Raw genomic sequence first — 21893 nt, 5'->3', positions numbered from 1 at the left:
TTCTAGGTTTCGGGAGCCTCTCCCTCCCCTTTCCCAACTTCCCATGCTGCACCTAGGGTTCTACTGCACCTCATCCATACCTGTGTAATGTGGCCCTTTGAATAAAATAAAACCAAGCAAATACATCTCACCTCCAATTATCCTAATCTTGTGTGTGTGATCTCTATTTCTTTTTTGGACTCTGACAAATACAGATATCTACACTTTACTTTCATTGACCATTTGCTGTGGGAAAATATTATGTCACGTTTAACACTCAGAATAGGTGCTGATTGGCTAAAGCCAATGAGAATATTTTATTCCTTTGGCCACAGTGATTGGTTGGGTGGAAGTATTGGCGCATAACTTAAGCTAGACCAATTTGGATAAATTTTAGGACTTGTGCCTAAAACTTTTAGGTCCAAGTTTTTTTCTTCTCAACAAGTGAACCAAGAAATATGTAGCTCAGTTTTTGCTAGTAACTATTCTACTGCCATAAGGGGAATCAGCCATAGAATGAAGCCACTATATGCATAGCAGAAGAGAGAGGAAAAGAAAGAATCCAAATTCTTGGTGGAAACTTTGGGTTAATCCTGAAATCTAGCCTTTCAGACTTTCATAAGATAATAAATCTTCTTTATTGTTCTTGCCAATTTCAGCTGGCTTTTCTGCTGCTTGCATGATAACGAGTCTGAACGAACATGTGTTCACACCGAAACTTAATTCTGATGATTTCTCACAAATTTTCCAGCTGGAATTGGGAATGGGTAGTGAAATTAACCAGGAAGAAGGAATGAACACATAAGGATCTCTTTTCCTTTCTGAGAGGCTCGTTGAAGTATTTCCAAGTGGCCAATGAAACTGTGTGTACCAGTGAGCTCATCCAGCCAGTCTGGAACACTCTTTGTAGGAATCCAATTAAGAAGTTCTTTAGTCCACATGATCTCTTCCCATTGCAAACTCATTTACAACCTGACGTCATTACTGGCACTGTTATCTTGCAAATAAAAGCTCAGTTCAAAACAGTATTTAAGGGAGTCATTAGGGGAGTCACAAGCTGGCAGAGTGGTGGAAGTCTATGCAATTGATTTTTAAAGTATCCAGAAAAGGTTATGATCCTTTGAAAAAATAGAAAAATAAGGATAGAGAAAGGCTCTGTGATATGAATATATGATGAGAGCAAAGAAAAGACTCCAGTATGTCTCAACTGTGGCAGAAATCCCAGGGAAATATGAAAAGAACACAAAATCTTAGAAGTGACTTTATCAGGGGTCTTCTGAGATATCTACTTATCAGGAGCCATTTCAGACATAAAACTGTATGTATACACGGAGCCAAAAGTGCACTAGCGAAAGCGCTCTGGAATAGCCACGAAAATGTAAACCAAGAAGAAGAGATGGAAGTAACAGCTAAAGAGAAGGTAAAATCTCATTCTACCACTTTATATCATGAAGCATAGGATTATTCTGTGTTGATAGCCTACAGGGGATCCAGACATCCTGGAGAGTCAGATAACAACATAACAGCATACTCGAAGACCTGTAGAATTTCGTACGTTATAGTAAGATTGCTATGTGATTCAACAAATAGTTATTGAGTACCTTTTACATGTCTATTTTAAATGCTGAGAATGTAAGAGTCAACAAACAGAAAAATTATCTGCCCTCATGGAATTTAGATTCTCCAGGTAGACAGAAAATGAACTGGAGGAGTAAGGAAAATATATACAATGTTGGTGCTAAGTGCTGGAGCAAAAAATAAAGTGGAGAGGGTAGAAAGTTCAAGGTCAAGTGGAGGGTATTTTAAAGTTTTATCTAGGGCATATAAGAAAGACTTCACTGAGAAGGTGACATTTGATAAAAGACCTGGAAAAAAGTTCAGAAGTCAGTTCTGTGAATAAGTTTTAGAATTGAATTTCTTGACAGGAGGAATATTATGTGAAAAGACCCGGAAGCAGGAGCTTGCCTAATAACCAGTATGGTCCTCGAGGAATGCCTGTGGCAGCCCTGCCGTGAGGAAAGGAAGCATTGTAGTTGAGGCCAGAGCACTAATGGGGAGGTAGGGTCAAATGAAGGGACAAATTACAAAAGAACTTCAGTCTTTGAAGAAGATGGAATGCTGCCAGAGGTTTTGAGCAGAAGCATGACAACATCTGATTTATGCTGTGATACAATTTATTTGCTATTCTATAAAGAAGAGCCTGAAGTCGAGAGGTGGTGGTGCAGGAAGGTATCAGTGGAGCTAATGAGTAACAGAGTTTAGAGACATATTTTTTAACCTAGAGAAAAGTTTCAAAATTATTACATAGAACTCCTATATACCTTTCAACCAGATTCATAGAATATTTACATTTTGCAGGTAGTGGGCTGATAGTGGGGGTGGGAGCTTATGGCAATTGTCTACTGATTGCTAAAAATGTTCAAGGGAAATAGGAGGAAGGGATAGCAGTTGAAAATTTCAGTGTGGGAAATAGTGTTGGAAGTTTGATGAAACCAGAAAAAGCATGCCATTTGTTCAGGAAAGTGGGAGAGTGTAGTGACTAGAGAAACCGAGTATTCGGGGGCATTTGATTTAGTGATCATGAAAGTAAAGACCAGTTGGCATCTCTGAGCGTTTCTCCAGCCGTGTTCGGCCACATGAGTGCAAGCACAAAGTAGGTGGAGTTGAACTTAACAAATTACATGATTTAGCCAAGTGTGTATGACAAACTGAGAGAAAGGGGCTGGAAGTCTGGGGAGTTCATTTCCCAGGCTCCCTTTCCTGGGAGATTTGGGTCAATTTGCATTTGGCCAATGCTCCCACACGAGATTTGAAAGGCAAAGGGGAGATCTGCAATGGCTGACTGAAGACAAAGGGCCATCCCCAGGACTTCAGAGCAGGGGCAGGGTGGCACTGCTGGCCACTTGCTGCAGTGTCCTTACCTCTGGGTGGCAGCAGCAACTTGCTGAGCCCTGGATTATATCTGCAGTGATGGGACTTGAAAGCTAAAGGCAGCCACACTAACGATCACTTCTCTAGTTTACCAACAACTTTTGAACGTGTAATCCTTATACCAAATCCTTAAATTGTTTTGATTTTTCTTTAATGAATCCTGGGTGTTGGAATATTGCATGACAAGGCTGGTTCCAGACCTTCAAAAATGGGAATCTTGTATTGACTGGGGTTAGTTGACTTGGTTGGTTTTGCATGCAGTGATAACTTCGTTTCAACTTAAAATACAATTCCAAGGAGACACATAGTGGCTAATGGTTGTTTAAATGAACACCTATGGCTGCCTAAAATGAAGAGTCTATTGAAGATAAGAATTTAGGAGAGCAAGTTGGCTATTGCTGTGGAATAGAAAAGAGAATGGAATAAACAGTGGAGTGTGTCAGCTACTTCTGATTATATTACAAAGGGGGCCAAAAAGAAAGGAGATGACAAGCTCAGGGACCTTGATAGTCTTGAATCAAGTCACGCTCAGGGAGCCGCCAGGACCTCCCATTCTCAGACACATTGTTGGTACAGCCAAAAATCAGACCTAAGGTCTGATGCTGGAGGTTCCAAGTTTATGATGCCAAGATGATTTCAAAGCCTTGCTAGTCCTCTTATGGGGAAGCCAAGAAGTTTTTTTGGTGGGGGCAAGAATGGGCCCTGAGAGTTGGGAAGGGGGAATTTTGGAAGATTTGGGTGAATCTTAGTACTCTGAACCCCAAATCCTCCTGAGATTTCCTGGCCAAGAGAAGTAAGCCCCTCCTCCCATCTGTCCTTCCTCCCAGTTAGCAAATTATAAAAGACTGCCAGTCACTTAAAATCCAAACAGACCATTACTAATTACATGAAGACCTGGACTGAAACAAAGTCCCACTATCTTAAAAAGCAAGAGAGCCCTTCTGTTTAGAGTTCCCCTGCACTGTGCAGAGGAGATTGCTTTGGAGAGACTAAGGGAAGAAGGTGGAAGAAGAGACCCCCTGTGGGGCTGCCCTTGTGCCCATGCCTTGTAGATGCACCTCTGATCAACCAACAACATGGGAAAATTGTGCCATAGCAGTAACACAATTACATAACAGATAAATGATAGAAATACACATAATTATTTGCTGATTTCATATAGGTACTATGACTCTCATCTTACAAATATAGGACACTGTGATGCAGGCATGGGGATAAAGCTGAACTGAGATGAGTGCAATTTTTTGCTCTTCTTTTGCACTTCCTATTAATGCAGAGGGCTGCCATGATGTATGAGAATAGGATTCTATGTAAACCAAAAGACTGTAAAGAGAAGAGAGAGGAGAAGGTCAGGCCTTGGGCTTGGTGGAGGACTAAACTGGGCTGCTGGCCTGGCTGCCGTCTCCCAGCCTGTGATGGCCCCAGCATTAGATTTTGCTGCTCTCAGGAACTGATATCCTAGCTCCCTCAGCCTGTCGCAAAGTGGAGACTGATTGTTTCTCTTTGTCAACTTCAGAAACATCAAAATAATAGTAAAAATAACCATAACTATGACAATAATGTTAATTATGTTGCATTTATTGAGCATATGGAAGGAATGAAGTGCTTTTCAAGTATTAGCTCATTTAGTCCCTCACTATGAGTGAAATATATTGTTATAATCCTGAATTATAGGTTTATAATATCTGAACTTGAGAGAGGTTAAATTACTAGTTTAAAATCACACAGATAATTAGTGATGGAGCTGAGACTTAAGCTGGGCTTTCCTGTCTTTAAAGCCCAAGACTTTAACTGCTGTCCTCAGTCTGACTTCCTTTCGCTGTACGTGGCCTTACATCCTGTGTGCTTTGTCTATTACCTATCTTTGAAATCCAGCGCCATCACTCTAATAATAAACGCTGTGTTCTTTCTAAAGAATCGCTGTAGCAGCCTCCTAACTGGTCTACTTTTACCCATTTTGGCCCCATTTCTAATCTGCTATCTGCATTATAGTCAAAGTGAAAATTTCAAAACATCAATCTTACCACGTTGCATCACCTACTGAAAACACGTTAATGACTCCGTGTAAAGGCCAAACTCTCCAGGCCAGTTTTTAAGGCCCGCACAGGCTGCCCTTCACTCCTTGTCGGGCCTCATGGGGTCCATTGTTCCCTGATGCTCTTGTCCCCTCCCTTGCTTGCTTTTCTGCAGCCATCTCCTGCAGTCTTCCTCCGTTTCTTAAACACACCATGCACTTTTCTTCCACAGAACCTTTGCATATGCTGTTCCCTCTGTCTGGCATGCTCTTCCAGACCCCAACCCTACCCCTCTTTCACCTAGGTAATGTCATGCTTTCCAAAGATCACAGTTCAAATGTCACTTCCTTAGCAAAGTCTTTCTAATCTCCAAACTAAATGAATCCCCTTCTCTGAGAGGTCTCACGACAACATTTGCCTTTTCTTGCAGGTTGAGGTTTTATAACTATCTGTGTGGTTCTTTGATGAATGTCTGTCTTCCTGATTGTACTGTAAGCTCTACGAAGGTAGGAAACAGGTCAGGTTTCTGCTTACCACTGTAGCCCCAAGGCTTAGGATGGCGTTTGGTATATGGTAGGTTTTCAAACAATAGTTGCTGAATAAAGGAAGGTATAACACACTTCCCTGGAGCGTATGAAAAAGACAAGCCTTTTTAAAAAAGTCTATAATGTGCTTGGTCTTTCCGTAGAGGATAAAGTTTGCTGAGAGTGGAAGTCCAGTTCATCAGGTGGCCCATGCCAGCCACACCGCCCTGGGCCCTACCTGCCTGAGCCCGGATGAACAGCAGTTAGGTCTAGTTAAGGAGTTTCAGATGGTGGGAGCAATGCTTGAGGTTTACAATTTAAGTGCCTCACTTCTCAGGTAAGTCAAGTTAAGGAAGTGATCGCTTAGCACATAAAATATAGCTTCTTACCCTGCCCTCAGAAGCCTTCAGTTATTCAAATTGGCTGTTCGAAGGTAACGATTAAGTAGGAGAACTGAGTCTAATCCTTTTCTCCTGAGTGGTAGGTCTAGAAGTTTGGATCCCAATCTGGTGGCTAGCGAGGCAGAGGGTGCTATCTGGAATGACTAGGTTATCTCCACAAGGAGCTCTGGGTATCTATAAAGAGAATAGACTTAGGCAGAGGCAGAGGCAAAATATGCATTGAGACTGATCCCAAACACTGCTCTCTCCAGGCCCAACTTCAAGGTCTAACTTGCAATTAGAGATTGATTCTTTGGCTTATAAACAAAAGATAACACATCAGGTTACTCTACTAGATTCATTTCAGATGCAGTCATGATGCTTAACTTTGGAGATAGGTTCTGAGAAATGTGCTGGGTGATTTTGCTATTGTGTGAACTACACAGAGGAAACTGACACAAACCTAGATGGCCTAGCCTGCTGCACACCTGGACTGTATGGTAGAGCCTATTGCCTCTAGGCTACAGGCTTGTATTGCATGTTGCTGTACAAAACAACCCAAGGTTAAATCAAGGGCAAGAGACAATGATGCAATCAAAAGAAGTGGTAAGCTTGAGATGTCTGAGGCCGCAGCCAGCATCACATGACATGCTGTTTTATGGCAAACTTTTTTATGTAAGTAGAAAGAGTACACTAAAATAATGATAAAGGTATTTCAGAAAGACTCAAAAAAAGTATAGTATAGTAAACACTAAACCAGCGACATAGTCACTGATTATTGTTACCAAGTATTAAATACTGTGCATGATCATGTGTGCTAGCACCCATGGGGCAGTAGGTTTGTTCACAGCAGCATCTCCACCAACACGTGATTGTGATTACCTGGTGTTGCACCAAGACCTGGGCGTGGCTGTCATGTCCCGGGGTGGTAGGAACTTTTCAGCTCCATTATAATCTTATGGGACCACCGCATATATGCAGCCTATTGTTGACGAAAACATCATTATATAGCACATGACTATTATTATTTTAATGGCATCCAGAAGAAAGAGAATTCGAAGGGAATGCAAAGCTAAATAGTGACGTGTTGGCAGCGAGAGAGAGAAAGAGAAACTTTTGCTTCATCAGCCAGTCCTTCCATTCAGCAAATTTGGAGGATAGAAAACTGTTTTCTTCACATTGAGGATTCGAGGGCGTAATTATTATGCTTAAGATGATTGCGACATAGCTTCAATTATTTTAGTTGTCACAATCCTGTTGGACTTGGACTTCATTGTTGGTCAAGAGAGACTCTGTTTGACTTTGCTTGGAAACCATAAAACCACAACAAAATAATTCTCCCCGTGCTACTAGGCAACCCCGGGATCTCTTCTACACTATGAGGACTTGCGATAAAAGAGTCAAACAGACTTAAATGGTGCATCTGAAAAAACCGCAGGCAATTCTTCAGCATCATCTTAATGAATAATCAGGAATAAATATAATTAAGATGTGAAGTTCCTTCTCAAGAGAGCTGAGCTTTATAAACAGCAATAACAAAACCCTGTAAAGTCTGACTAGTCTTCCCAAAATTATTTACTACTGATTTGACAGTCAAAAGGTCAGCTGTTATTATCTCTTTGAAAATCGGTGTAGAAGGGGCCGGTGGAATGTTCTTACTGAACTGCATCACTTCCTTCCTGGGACCATCGGGGCACTTCCCCAGCCTTTCAAGATAGGTTCTGCTCCAAAAGGTCAACCCAGCAGTGGAAACCCAGGCCAAAAGTTGGGGGCCGGTGCAGCGCATCTTCTTGCTGGGGCTCTCGGCTACTTCCTTCCTCCTGGACTCCCGGGAGGTGAACACGGAGGAAAAGCTCACCCAGAGGGTGGGTCACAGCACTGGCTTTGCAGCTGCGGAGAAACGCCTGAGGCCGTGCATCTCCAGGAGGTAAGGCAGGCCTGCCAGACAGCCTCCAGGCTCCCTCCCGTGCTCTTCTAGGGACCAGCGCAACCTCGAGCCTGGCGCAGGGCGTGGGGCTTGGGGACAGGAGGGGTGTGGTGACTCAGGGTAGTGCGAGGACCAACCTGGAGACTGAACCCACCACCCGACCTTCCCCTCGGGAAGGAGCATTAGTGCGCTGGAGCGGGGGGAGGTGCAGGGGGTGGAGGGGGAGGCCTAAAACCCCAGGGTGCAGCCGGGAGGAGGACCCGATTGGAGAGGGAGGGTAGAGTCGCGGAGCAGCTAAGCGCACAGTGAGCGAGTGTGCAAGCGAGCCCCTGGGAGCGCGGCTGCGGATCCGGAGCCGGCCGGCCCGGCGTGTTGTACTCCGCTCAGAACCGGGGCGGCCCGGCTCCCCGCAGCCCTGCAACCGCGCCCGGGCTGCGGAGACCGTGGCCGGCCGTTTGTTCGCGGCGCTCCCTGGAACCTGAAGCAGCCCGGGAGAGAGAAGGTAAAAGGCAAGGGGGCGGAGGTAGGGGAAAGGAGTAAATGGAATGAGAATATGGGTGCAAGCTGAAGAGATTGCAGACAAAATTGCAAGCAAGTTTGTACTTGCTTGCGCCGGTTGTGCGTACTTGATGGAAAGGAGGGGGTGATGGTGGCAGCGGTGTGTGTACGTGTGACACTCTTGGATGAGGAGACTGGAGATGGGGAGCGTGCTACTGGCATCTTGTACGTAGCTGTCCCTATTAATATCCCCCCTCTCTGACTTGTCATTTCCGCTCGCGGCACAGCTTTGGGCTCCAATGATAAAGAAGCAAAAGGCAGCCACCCTCTTATTGAGATGGTCGGCACTGTTGCTACTATCAGATGGGAGATGTAGGGCGTGGAACACAATCTAGGAGCCTCCCTTCCTCCACCCCTGACTATTTTAGGAAGGGCTGGGGGAGGGGGAATGGGTCGCACAGCCTTGGGCTGGAAGCCTGATCGGAGGCCCAGGCTTCAGACTCTACTCAGCTGCCACCTAGCAAATGCTTCCAGGGAGAGCCTACGCTAGAGGGCAAGATAACTTTCATCTCCTCTCCAGACAGAGATTTTGCATTGCCGCCGGAGGAGTTCTGTGAAATGGTGTTTCCCAGGGCGGCAGGTGCAAGGCAAGGGGCTGGAAAATAGTGCGGAATAAAGCCGCCATCAGCAGCAAAGCAAAGCAAGCCCTTTGGAACACGGGTTCCGTGCGCTGCCTCGATGACATCGTGGATGCTGCAAGTTCAGGCCCTCTTCCATAAATAGAGGCAGGTCCAGCCCAGCGAGAAGCATCAGCTGTGAAACCGGCCTTAGCATCCTGGAATGTTCACTTCTTAGCTTCTCAGTTCGGAGTGGACAACGTGGATGTAGCTGCAGTTTTTCTTTGAAGGTTAAGAAAGTTCAAAATGAATTATTATTATTTTTTTATTGCTGCCTATGTTTGTCTTCCCCTGTGAGCCCCCTTCCTAAAGGAAACATTTGTATACAGAAGCCAGACCTATCCAAGAAAAAGTGTAATAATTCTCAATTAGACAAAGGTTATTAATGTGACCACATGTGCGTAAAATGCTGATTTAATCATGAGTCATGAGGCTGGCTCTTTGAGAGGCTTGCTGTTCCCCAGGATGAAAAAGGTTAATAATATGGATAAAAAGTTCCTGTCATCGCCAGAACAGTGTAATAGGACTCACCTATGGTGTGTGTGTGTGTGTGTGTGTGTTTGAATCTGTTCATTACTTTGTGGCAAATTTAGAATAAAATGTGCCAGATCAAGGCTAATTGAAAATGTTTCATGCAGAAGATAAAGGCACATCTTGGCTGACTCAGATACTATTGCTAACCTTTGAAAATATTTGTTCAGCTTTTGTAGTATAGTCTCATTATCTTTCTGTTTTAAAATTAATTAATTTATTTTATTGTATTTTTTCCCACTACCATTTGGTCCCCTTGTATTCCCCCCGCCCTGCAATCACCACAGTGTTGTCGTGTCTTTGGGTCCTTTTTTTCCATTTTGCTCAATCCCTTCCCCCTCTACCCCTCCCCCCCTTAGCTGTCATCCTGCTCTCTATGAGCCTGTCTCTGTTTTGCTTGTTAGTTCAGTGTGTTCATTAGATTCCACATATGAGTGAAATCATATGGTATTTGTCTTTCTGTGACTGGCTTATTTCACTTAGCATAATGTTCTCCAGATCCATCCATGCTGTTGCAAAGGGTAAAATTTTCTTCTTTTTTACAGCTGATTATCTTTCTTTACTAAAGATTCTTCCCACTGGTTTATTTCTGTCATCATTGTCCCCATATCAAGAGTTCCCACTTGATTCTCTCCTGCAAAGGAGTAGGGATAGGAGAAAGGTAGTTTGCCATTTAAAAATTTTCAAGAATTGCTTGTGTGACACGCGTAGTGTGCTACCCTAAGACCTGCTCTCTGATAATTATGCAACAGCTTCTTGGAAATGAGAGGAGGTGTAATTGAAACAGGATGTGCGAAGCTCATGACAGGGCACGGTTGGTAGCATTTTCTTGGGTGGCTCCAGCTCTAGATGCTATAGCCACACCCTGTGGCCTGAAGGTGACAGGCACAAGACCCTGGATTCCCCTGCGAGGAAATCTGAATTTCTCTTCCTCTTCAGTGTGCTAACCCAGTGAGATTCTTTGTGGACTAATCCAATGAGAGCTAATGTTTGGCAAGGAGTGTGGTATGTACTCTAGTGGAGTATGGTAGAAAGGCAGCTGATGTCTCTGGGCATGAGTAATACTCCAGGCTCACAAAAATAAAGTTGAATTATGACACAATATCTTTTAGGACAATTAGCTGTGTACTTTGTCTTTTGATGACTGGGTTGTATTTTTGCTCTGGTTTGTACCCTTGCCCAGGGTAAGGGCCAATTCTTATGTTACCCTGAATATTTCATACCAGTGAATAATTACCAGCACTATTCACTGATACCTCTCCCACACATACATTAGTAATATATTTATAATAACTCCAGGGTGTCCCTCTTCTTCCCTTTAGCCATCTCCCATCTTTATACCATTTAGCCATCTTAGCTTTTTCATTAATTAGTACCATCACTAAGGGATGAATAGAGAAAAACAATAATTAAACTTAAAATTAGACACTTATGAAACTCATTCTAGCAAAGAACATAGATAGAAGGGGGTTGAAATGTATTCATTAGCTTTTTTTTTTTTGTTTAATAGTAGATTTTAATAGCAGTGCTATTCTCGAACATATTTAGCCAGCTGATTAAGAAATATCCAGACTTCAAATATACTCCAGCAAAGTGCTGTGAATCAGTTTATGTGTTATGGTGTCAGTTCATCTTTTTCAGCTGGAAATGAGCCATATCATCTCTGGCTGTTGCAGGGTTTGGAAGTTTCTGCTGTAGCTTCCTCATGCCTAAGAATTTAGTTGCATTGCTTTAAGATGTATTCTTGTGACCTAGTCGTGTTTCTTCTAGGGTTTTTCTAGTGTATTCCTTTTTAGGGGCACAAACAAGAAATTGCTTTAGTAGCCAGTTGTCCACTCTGCTTAGCCTGGACAGGTCGCTTTGGGACGATTCGCTGCTGTGCTTTTCACAGGGGCTGGTGTTAAGAAGGGTATGTTGTTTAGATTGGAGAATCCCTATAGCAGGTAGTTTAAAATCCCTCTGCATCCTGCACAATAAATACAGCAAATGGTTATTGATTGAGCATTCAGCTTGTTTCCGCAGAACCCTGTGTTTCTCCATTATGTCACACACTCTGCTTTGTTGTAATGTTGATTTATCATCTCCTCCTCTGGTACATAAGCTCTGAGAGGGGCTTACCTGTCTTGTTCACTGCTATTAGTACCACTGTCAAAAAGTTTCTCAATACTTTTTTGCTCTATGAAATAATAAACACACGAATCTTACCTCTCTATTAGGTATGGTGGATGTACTTAGCTACATGGTAATCTCAGTTCCTTCTGCTGGAAAGATTTGGAAATAGTGCAGAGATGGCTAATTGGTATACAACCCAGCAATGTCTACTTAATTCTCCCTTCCATCCCGATACTCACTGCTCCCCTACCTTCCCCTACCTCTCACCTATTAAAGTGAGCTATTAAAATGTCCTTCACCTATTAAACCTCTTTTGATTACCCTGGGAATAGTGAGCACCTGGATGGTGCTGAACCTTCCTCTGATGTTCTAGGTCCCTAGGTCACGCCCCCAACCACTGCTAGGTACTCAGTCAGTTCATGGAGTGAACTTTAAGATTTCATGAATTTATACCAGTAGTTGTGTTAGCTGTCACTTGTGCTGCCATTGGTTTTGGAACTGAAAAGCACACTCGAGAGCATCTCTTCACTCTAGGCTACTCTCTCAAATTGCAGTAGAGAAACCAAGGGCAGGGGAGGGAAAATGGGAGCCAGTTATTGCCAAAACTCTAATGCTTGCCAGATAATCTGCTAAGAACATTATACATAGATTATTTCTACCTTACTTTATGCAGGATAAAATTAAATTTACTAGCTTAAAATTGCTTCCTTTTACAGATGAAGAAACAAGCACTCAGACAAGTTCACTTTTCTTCAGGTCACATGGACAATAAGAGACAGAATTTGGACTCAGTCTGTCTTTTTAGTCCTCAGTGAGTGCATGTCATGGTACCACGCTCCCCATGGCAGGCCGTCGTTGAGAACCTCTGACCTCAGAACTAGCTCCAAATCACCCAGCTAGTTGGACCAAAGTTAAACCTAGAACTCACATAGTATAATTTCCAGGCTCCTTTTATTATTTTTGTTTTATTAATTCAAATTTTTTTTAAATCAGATCATATGTCACCTTAAGTTAAAGGATCAGTATAATGTGAGAGTATCATAATTTTTCAAAAGAGGAAATATGTGCATACATGCAAAATATTTTATCTTGTTTCTAAAATAGGAAGGATATTGCATCAACTTATTTTGCAGCGGGCAAGAAGGGGTTTTCTGGGGGTTGTCTTGTAGAGGTAAAGGATTATGAACTTGGTTTAATAAAACAGAAATGTATTGAGGACTAGGAGGTGCTCAGGGTTATCCTTGGTATCAGTGGGTGGGATGTCCAAGCAATAAGACTTATGATCTCTATACCTGCAAAATGTTCATGGTCTAGTTTGAGTGAGTTGAGACTAACAATGGTCTCAGAGTGAGATAAGGTTAATCATGGTGACAAATATAAGACAAATCATAGGTACAATAGTGTAGATTGGTAGTGTTGGAGGAATTGAGGGAAAATAGTGCCGAATGGGTGGTGGTCTGCCTAAGGAAGTTTCAAGCAGGGTGTGAGTCCTGGGCTGGGTATGTAGAGATCATTCGCGTTTCTTCAGATGACAGTGTCATGCAGAGGGGTGATGTGAAGGGGCAATGAAGAATTGTTAAGCAAGGATATGAAAGTTTGAAGTAAAAATATTGGGAAGTAAAATCTGCAAGTCCTTCTGCTGAGCTCAGCTGATGGCACCATGGCCCACAAAATCTCAAGTCACGGTCCTGTGAATCTTCTGAGATACCGCCCACCCCTCCTCCCACTCCCTATCTCCCATCCCGACCAATCATCAAGTCCTACACGTTTTGCCTCCTAAATTTTGGGGAGGGGATCTTGCCATCTACTTACGGTACTACCTTGGTCTCTTGTCGTCTCCCACGTGGACTCCTGAGATACCCTTCTAAGTGATCTTCCTGTATTTTCCAGCCTTGACTTCCTCAAATATCCCCTTTAAAACTATAGCTGAAATAATCTAGATTATACCTGGTCACTTCCAGCTTAAATTCCATCAGTCACTTCCTGTCACCTCCTTGAGAGTTAGGATCGACTTCTGAGCACAGCGCACAGGGCCACGACTGCTTCCCCAGACTCGCTCCAGAATGGCACCTGGTGGAGGAGCGCTTCACTGTCTAACGCTCGCTAGTGTCACACAGAATCATGCTGTTTCTCATGCCCCTGCCTTTCCTCGAGCTACTCATTCTGCCTGCAAAGCATGTTTCATATTTTTCACTTTTTAATAACTCTAACTTATTTACCAAGACTCAGTTCAGGGGTTAGCTCCCTCCCAGGATACTTTTCGGAACTTCCACATTGACTTAGTGCCCATTTCTTGTATCCCTCATGGGCATATTTGCACATACCCACGGTAATGATATATTTTCTTTTCTGTTATATCTCTGATATGTTCTAAGCTCCTCAAAGAAGTAGATGATATGTCCTATCCATCTTCATACCCCCATCACTGAACTCTGACACTCAGAATGTGTTATTTACACTGCAGAAGTGAGACTGGGTGCGTAAGCTGAGGTTGGACACAGCAGAGACATTCTGAGTTCAATGTGGTTTCAAACAGGGAGGGAAGAAGAGATACATATTTCAGTATTAATCTATTGTGTAACATGAATGAGAACTGGAAGAGGGTCGGAACATGGGGATCTATAAGGCAATGACTTAAAAAAATCACTTTTAATCCCATGGGCCTTGATTGGTGGCGGTGGCCATGTCTTAACCTTCCGTGAACTCCAGGACTGAGCTTGGCTTGGTGTGGGATATCTGAATTAAAATGAATTTCTTTCTTCATCCCTACTTTGTATGTATGTAAATAGAGAGGCAGATTTCAGAAAGTTATAGGATTGCATTTGGAGAACCTAACTTTATGACACCTTAGAGAGCCACTTTTAAGATTTCTCAGGCACTTCTCACTGTCTATTAAGTTTTCAAATTAAGGTAGCTTTTGTATGTGGGCAGGTGGAATAGTTCTCCCCAGGAGCTGAAGGCTGCTTGCTAATGGGCACACAATTGCAGCAGTCCTGGAGGCCTTGATGCACGATAGGCAAGCCATGAGTAGTTATTTCTCGGAGAATCTCTTGGACAGCTACCCACTGAGAAACACCCTCCAGCCCAGAAGCTGCCAAGTATTGGTTCTAAATGCATCTAGTAATTATCCTTTCAAGTAGCCAAGAGAAGCATGGCTCTGCCTTTTCACCGATTAATGCTCTTCCTTACCCCCACCCCTGCCCCCTAACTTGCTAAGGGACCACGACACGTTTCTTGCTCCAGTACATCTTTGTGTTGCTTTCTCATATGGGGTGGTAGCAGTGTGCAGTGTTTTGCATCCTTTTCAAAATGGTAATCTTTGGTAAAAAAGATATTACTGTCAGCTTTGCATTTGTGCATTCTAACCAGAAACCATTATATACCAATATTAATAATGACATCTTAAAGTCCATTGTAATTACACTTTCCTACTTAAGCAATCTTTTATAAATAATACTGTTTGTATACAATCAGGTTATAATATAATTTTGATAGCACTCATAGACTCCTCTTATTTTCTTTTTTCCTTTTGCCAGGTGGACCATCCCCCATACACGTGCTGTGTTTTCCTTACAGTTTAGCTTTTAGCATCCTCCCCTGCCCCCAACTGCATTCCTTTCCTTCCCCCTGGTCACCCTGATGCAGAGATGAGTGTAATAAGGTGTCACTCTCACATAGCCCCTCTTAGTTTGGCCTTGTGGTTAAGTTCCTTTCTCTGGGCGTATTTTGCACTCTCCTCTTCTTTCTGTTACTAATTAATCCATTTGGGGCAAGACCTTCTCTTCAGCTAAGCCTAGGGTTAGAAAATTCTTGTTCCAAGTACATGTCTCAATGCCAAGATTTCAGCAACTGCTCTCCTACCTCTTTTTCCCCATCCCCCAGTGAAGAATTATGAATTAAAGTTGACTAAAGCAGAGAACTCAGGAAGAAGAAGGAAAATATCTTGTCTGCTTAACCCACCCTAATCCAGCCTTACAACTTACTTTAGAATCTTTCTGTTTGAAGAGAAATAACACTAAATCAAACCTATTGAACCTATTACTTCAAAATTCAGAATATTTGAAACTCAAAATTTTAGAATGCAATACTTTTACATTTCTATTGTTAATAGAAATGTAATTAGAAGTGTGTTCATTCATCAAATTGTTATTAGGAGCTAAGATTTTATTTCATTCCTGGAAAGTGTACAGAAAAAATGGCAAAATATCTTGTGCAAAGCAGGCTGCCACAGCCTAGGTAGGAGAACTGTGAGCACTGAGAAAGAACTCGGTGTTTCAAGTACTTTCACTTTCACAGATCCATGGAAAAAAGTATGTAGTTTAAAAAGAAAACATGAAATAAAAGTGAACATTTCTCCTTTTAGCTCCTGATTTTTATTGTATATGTCTTGTGTGTATGTATTTGTTTTTATCAACTATCATAAAACTTCCTAGTATTTGCTTAGTACTTGATAGTTATAAGTATTATCACATTAGTCATTTCACTTGGTAATGAATCATCTGTTCAAATTGAATAGAAGTAGTTCTTATTTTAGCCCTATGGTGACCTACGAGGATTTTTTTTATATTGTACATTTTCTATTTGTTTGTCAGGTTCCTGAGTCTCTGTAAGAGGCTAGTCTTAAAACAAAAGAAGAAAAAGAAGAGGTTTAACCTTTGGAGGCGCTGTCTCCTCGCTGACTGCTGCAAGTGCTTGGGATTGCTTTAGGACTCCAAAGATCAAATGAAGTTCGAGAACGTTTTCTAGAGCGGCAGGGTCCTGCACGGCCTTGAGGGAAGAGTCCCTGCCTCTGGTTTCATGCTACAGCAGGGGCCATGGCTGCCTCCAGGACGGCCTCGCGGTCTCCTCGGGACATCGCCAACGTGATGCAAAGGCTGCAAGGTAAGGGGCACAAATGTCCGTTAGTCTTGGTTGCTGTTAACACACCTTATGTACCAGCGTATCTCCGAACCTTTTCCATTTGCTTGTATTTTTACTCCATGTTATGAAACGATAACAAGGAATAGCAAAACGTCATTTACCCCAGTGTTTTCAAACTAGTTGACGCTATTTTCAGATTCTGTCTTCTGTATGTAGAAAAAAGACAAAGCTCTTATTTTGGTTTTTGTCTGCATTAGTGTGATCTTCATGGTGACTTAGTGTCCAGTGGGAATTCAGAGTTATTGCAAACTATTCTTCAATAACAAATGACAATACAACACCGGGACAGTGCCCTGATAAGGTTGTCGACAAATACTATGCTATTGTCAAATAAGTGAACCAGTAGCTTACTTACCCCACCAAGAGAGCCCTTAGAACTATAACAAAGTCTTTGAGCATCAGGAGGCAAAGAGGCCGAAGGAGTGGAGTGACGTGATGGGACCAACTGGTAGTGGCGGCCTGTGGACCGCATTCATTCTTTACCAGAGTTCTGTCTCTAAACACGAACTGTGTGTGGAAGAGAATTAACAGTGAAGTGTTATGGCAGCTCATAAAGAATTCCTAATTGTGAGTTTTCTTCTAACATAGATATCCCTTGAATCATAAAAATAATCATCTTCTTTAGATACAAAAAGATTGCTTCTCTGTCACAGTCCCCATGCTCTCTCTCCTACGCTTCAAATGTATATTTTTAGGATATAAAAATACCAAAGGGAGCAGGGATTTGCTCTAGTCTTTGTCCAGAGAGCTTAAAAATAATGTTGCAGGTTGGCCTGCAGGTTTTCTAGAATCTCCAGCAAGTGACCAATGTGGTTTTGCACCACAGCCATCATATTAATCTGTCATTACCCCACATTTCTCGCTTGCAGTGGACTCAGTGTGCACAGCATTCATTCTCATTACGCACGCTTCATTTTCAAATACAGACCAAACGCTTAAATCTGGATATCATGGCCCAGAACATTCTCCCAGCTTTAGGAAATCAGGAGATGAGTGAAAGTGGGAGTGTCTCCAACTGACCAGAAACCACCAATTAGAAGCTACTGCAGTCATGTTACTGGGCGGACTTTTGATGCTTCAGTGTGAGCTGTCCTTGTTTCACATTTCTTGTTATAAGGTCCCACTTGAAATGCCAGAAGGAGCCTGGCTAGATGAAAGAACAGATCTCTGTTGAATGTGTAGGCATAGACCTCCTCCGTGGGCTGGAAAAAGCTCTGACTGGGAGTGCCTGGTGCCAAGGATCTCCAGTTTCGGTTGTACGTCTTTACTTGGGTAGCTGGCTCGCTGAACTTGGGGTTCGTTCCTCTGTGTCTGTCTTGGCTGTTTGGGTGTGAATTACTGAACCGTTTTGTGCACTTCGTGCCTCAGTGATCTCATCTTTGGAAAAATGGAACGGAAACCTACAGATCCCTTATACACTGTAGAGAAGATAATTAGGTTATAAAGCAGATTTTCCCTTGAGTTTATTCAATGGGAAAATTCTCTGGGTGAGATTGGCAATAAAGGGAAATTATAAAGAGTAAATTTGAAAAAAAACCCTTAATTCAGTCAGATTCTAAATTCACAGCCACTTTATTCTTATTTTGGTTTGAATGACAATTCTTTTAAGGTGATGGTCAGGTGTGAGAGAGAATACTGATGTTTAGTGTTTCATTTTATACTTTTTGTGGTGGATCTATAAGTAGCTTTTCTTTTTTTTAAAGATTTTAATTTATTTTTAGAAAGAGGGGAAAGGAGGGAGAAAGAGAGGGAGAGAAACATCAATGTGCGAAAGAAACATTGACTGGTTGCCTCTTGCATGCCCCTACCCAGGGACCTGGCCCACGACCCGGTACGTGCCCTGACCCGGAATCGAACAGGTGACCTTTTGGTTTGAAGGAGGATGCCCAATCCACTGAGCTACACCAGTCAGGGCAATAAGAGGCTTTTCTGGAGGCATGTGTGGAGTGGGGGAAGCAATGGGTCCCCCCACTCCCATCCCACACCTGTGACAATGGATGTTCTAGTCAACATCTCCGTGTTTAGGGACCCCACTTGCAAAATGTGGACTATTTCCTGACTAGCCCTCTTGGGATCGTTGTCAAGCTCAGTGAGACAATAGATAAAAGGTGCTTTGGAAACTATAAACACTGTGGCATGGTGAGCTGCTTCAGTATCCATGGAAGAAAATTGGATGAGAAGGCACAGGCCTGATAATGTGCAGCAGATTTCAGATTTTGGGGGGCAGTGAGAATGATAATGATCTTATATATTATATGCTGTATAAAAACTAGTAATTTTAGAGTGAAGTGACTATACCTAGTATATTACTTTTTTCCTTTCTAGTCAAAGAAAACATTATAACATGTTATAAAGATACCTGACAAATTTAGAAAAATAAACCTTACAATTTAGAAAGAGATAAAATTCCTGAGCACTAGACAGTTATTATTAGCTTTAAGCATCAATGACTTCATTGTATATATGTATATATGTATATATACATACGCATACATACAGTGCATACTCATATAATGGCTATAAAATGTAAGGTCTGTACTGGCCCATCTAGCCTGGCCCACATCAGTGGAAACAAAATGAACTGTCTGGAAGAGAAGGGGACCTGGCAGACATGTCTGTTAGCATATTGATCTGCTGGGCTAATTCTGCTGGTTCAGCTGGCGAGGTGCATGTCTCCTGTTCTCAGTTGTCACTGTGCAGCTTACGGATGCTTCAGGCCCAAGCAAGAGCCTCCCTGGGCAGGGGAGACCTGGCTTCAGTCGAGGGTATTTCGTAACCCTGCTTGCCTGCTAGAACTTCCAAACCAGTGGCTGTGTCCCTTGTAAATGGAGGACTGGCATTATTGCACAGATAGGTAAGACATGTGAGGGAATTTATTTGAAGAAAAATAATTTTCTATTAACTTAAATAGAACCAGAGTTGCTATTTTCAAAGTTCAAATCTGTAAAAACGTTCATCTAGAATCCCCTCATCTTTGGTTGGATAATCTGATTAACAAATGCTTTTCTCCTCTCTTGGGTTTTATGGTCACATCAGATCCCTGTATAACTGACAAAAAACACGTAGCTTTTTTTCTTATTACCCTCATAGGTAGACAACCGTTTGGTGATGACCAGAGGGAAGGGCAGTGGGAGGAGGTAGGAGAGGATAAAGGGGGATAAATGGTGATGGAAGGAGACTTGACCTGGGTGGTGAACACATGGCACAATATACAGATGACGTATTGCAGAATGGTATACCTGAAACCTATATCATTTTATGAACCAATGTCACCCCAATAAATTCAATTAAAAAAATAAATTAAATGTAAAAATCATTAAAAATTAAAAAAAAAATTTTAAGCATGTAGCTTTGAATAATGGCAACTTGGCTTTACTCTCTTGCTTATTTAGTTCACAACCATAATTGTTGGCTGTTTTTCTGCTTTTAATTTTTATTTCTAGTGCTAGAAAATTAAAGCGCACACACAGATTGCTACATAATTTAGCTGCCATTGTAGCCATTCAGTATTTCACCGTTGCCAATATTTGTGCTCGTCTGAACACAGTGTTTCAAGCGGGATCCTGAATTATAGACGAGCAGACACGCTGCAGTGCAGAATTTCATTTGATCTTAGGAAGAATGAGTGTTTCTGTAACTTTTATCAATTTAAGCATAACCTTAAAGGCAAATACAGGGCAATAGCATAATACAGGGGTATTAAAATTTTAAATGCACACAATTAATGTATACATTTTCTGCTCTGAAAGGCTAAGGGGATCCATTTTAACAGGTGACGTGGAGTCATTTTAGTTTATAGTGACATCTAAAGAAATAAATGTCTAAACTCTTCAGATTATAAATTTCTTGAAGATAGTGACAAGAGTTTAAGGCTCTTTGTAGTTTGCTATTTTGTGAAGATTCTGGTTTTTATAGTACCTTGAGAGATTACGTTTTCTTATTAAGCCACAAAACAGTGACAAAAATCCATTTATTGTATTCAGGTTGAAGTTCTCCCTCAGGTTTAATCTCCTTCTACAATGAATGTTGTATGATTGTATCTCACATATAAATAGAACACAATTTTCAGCACAAAACAGTGATAACTTCTTTATATTTTGGAACATCGTAGTAAAATAAATGTTTGTTGAATAAATGCATCAATCACAGTCCCTAAATTAACGAATCAAAGATGAAATTAATTGAGCCTGTAAAAGCAAAGGAAGGAACTGGTTAAGTTAGATTCTGCTTTGTTTGCCCTCTTTGATGAGTTTTCTATCTGAATTTTTATAATCAGAATTAGTTTTTGGCCATAAAATTACTTTAAAGGACACACATCTAGCCCAAATGGGTGACCATGTTAACCTTTCCAAGGGGTGTGTTGCTTTTGCAGCTGTAATGCTTTGAATCCTAAAGGTCTATTACATGTTTGCATTGCTTTTCAATGTGCTGAAGAGTTTACATTTGTCTAAGGCCCTGTTCTCTGAACCTTTCTGTTTGCGTAATTTTATCCATCGTAGGTTGTGGAGAGAGCACCTGAGGCCTTTAGGATTTTCAATGGTCTGCAAAAATATTGGCTCTCAAACAGAAACCCAAATTTGCAAAGATTTACAAATACTAAAGCTATGTCAACCAGTCGAATGTAAATCAAGTCAACTGAGAAATTACATATGTGTGAACATATTTAATATGAGGTTGGGTGAACTTTGTTAAACTTGACATAGTGTATGGCAGGCCTTGAAAAGTAAGAGGGTCAAAGTCTTATAAATAAAATGTGAAGCATCCCTACACATTGCCTCCAAAGTCCTTACTTTTAACATGCACTTTAATTTTGTTTCTCCCACGGTGAGAACCTTCCTCGACTTCTGACCTCTTTATTAAAGTTCCAGCCTCTTAGCTTGGCTTCCCTCTTCTAACTCCATCTTCACCATCTAGCATTTGTCTCCTCCCGCTCCCCTGCCAAACCCTAGCTGTCGGCCACATGACACTACTTGCCATGCCCGAAAGGTGCCCTGACTCTGTCCCCTCCTGCAGCACTTTCAGGAATGAGCTTGACTGACTGCTTCGAAAACTCAACCTATCTCCAAGGCCCAACTGAAGGCCCATCTCCAAAGCCTCATCAATGAAAACTTTCTTGTGGCTATCATCAGAAATCATCTCTTCTCTGTCTAAATTCCTTTAGCACTTTGTAGCACGGTTAGGCCATTTAATATTGCTTTGTTTCATGTTACCTCTCCAGTATAGAGTGGCATAAATTGGGTCAAATTCACATCAGTGCCCTACACATTGACTAACACAGTACATTTCATAACGTGGACACTTCAAAAGTATTTGTTGAGTGAATATCATATATTTAATATCATATAAATATATTCATGGTGGACACAGGGAGACCAGGAGAGAGGTAATTTAGATAAGAA

The 21893-nt window shown here is 41.9% G+C and overlaps 1 protein-coding gene across 1 annotated transcript in view; it reads left to right on the top strand.

Annotated features, from left to right (window-relative positions):
- The first annotated feature begins 7255 nt into the window (after nt 1-7255).
- SYNE1 (spectrin repeat containing nuclear envelope protein 1) overlaps nt 7256-21893 on the top strand; it is a 389799-nt gene continuing 375161 nt past the window's right edge. The window contains exons 1-2 of the mRNA XM_045188911.3: nt 7256-7756; nt 16167-16455. Coding sequence (XP_045044846.2) covers nt 16389-16455 — 67 coding nt within the window. The 5' untranslated portion in view covers nt 7256-7756; nt 16167-16388. The remainder of the gene's footprint in view (nt 7757-16166; nt 16456-21893) is intronic.

Source organism: Desmodus rotundus, chromosome 11 (genome assembly GCF_022682495.2).
Source record: "Desmodus rotundus isolate HL8 chromosome 11, HLdesRot8A.1, whole genome shotgun sequence".
NCBI lineage: Eukaryota > Metazoa > Chordata > Mammalia > Chiroptera > Phyllostomidae > Desmodus > Desmodus rotundus.
The sequence above is the reverse complement of the archived record's forward strand: the minus strand, read 5'-3'. Positions and strand labels throughout refer to the sequence as shown.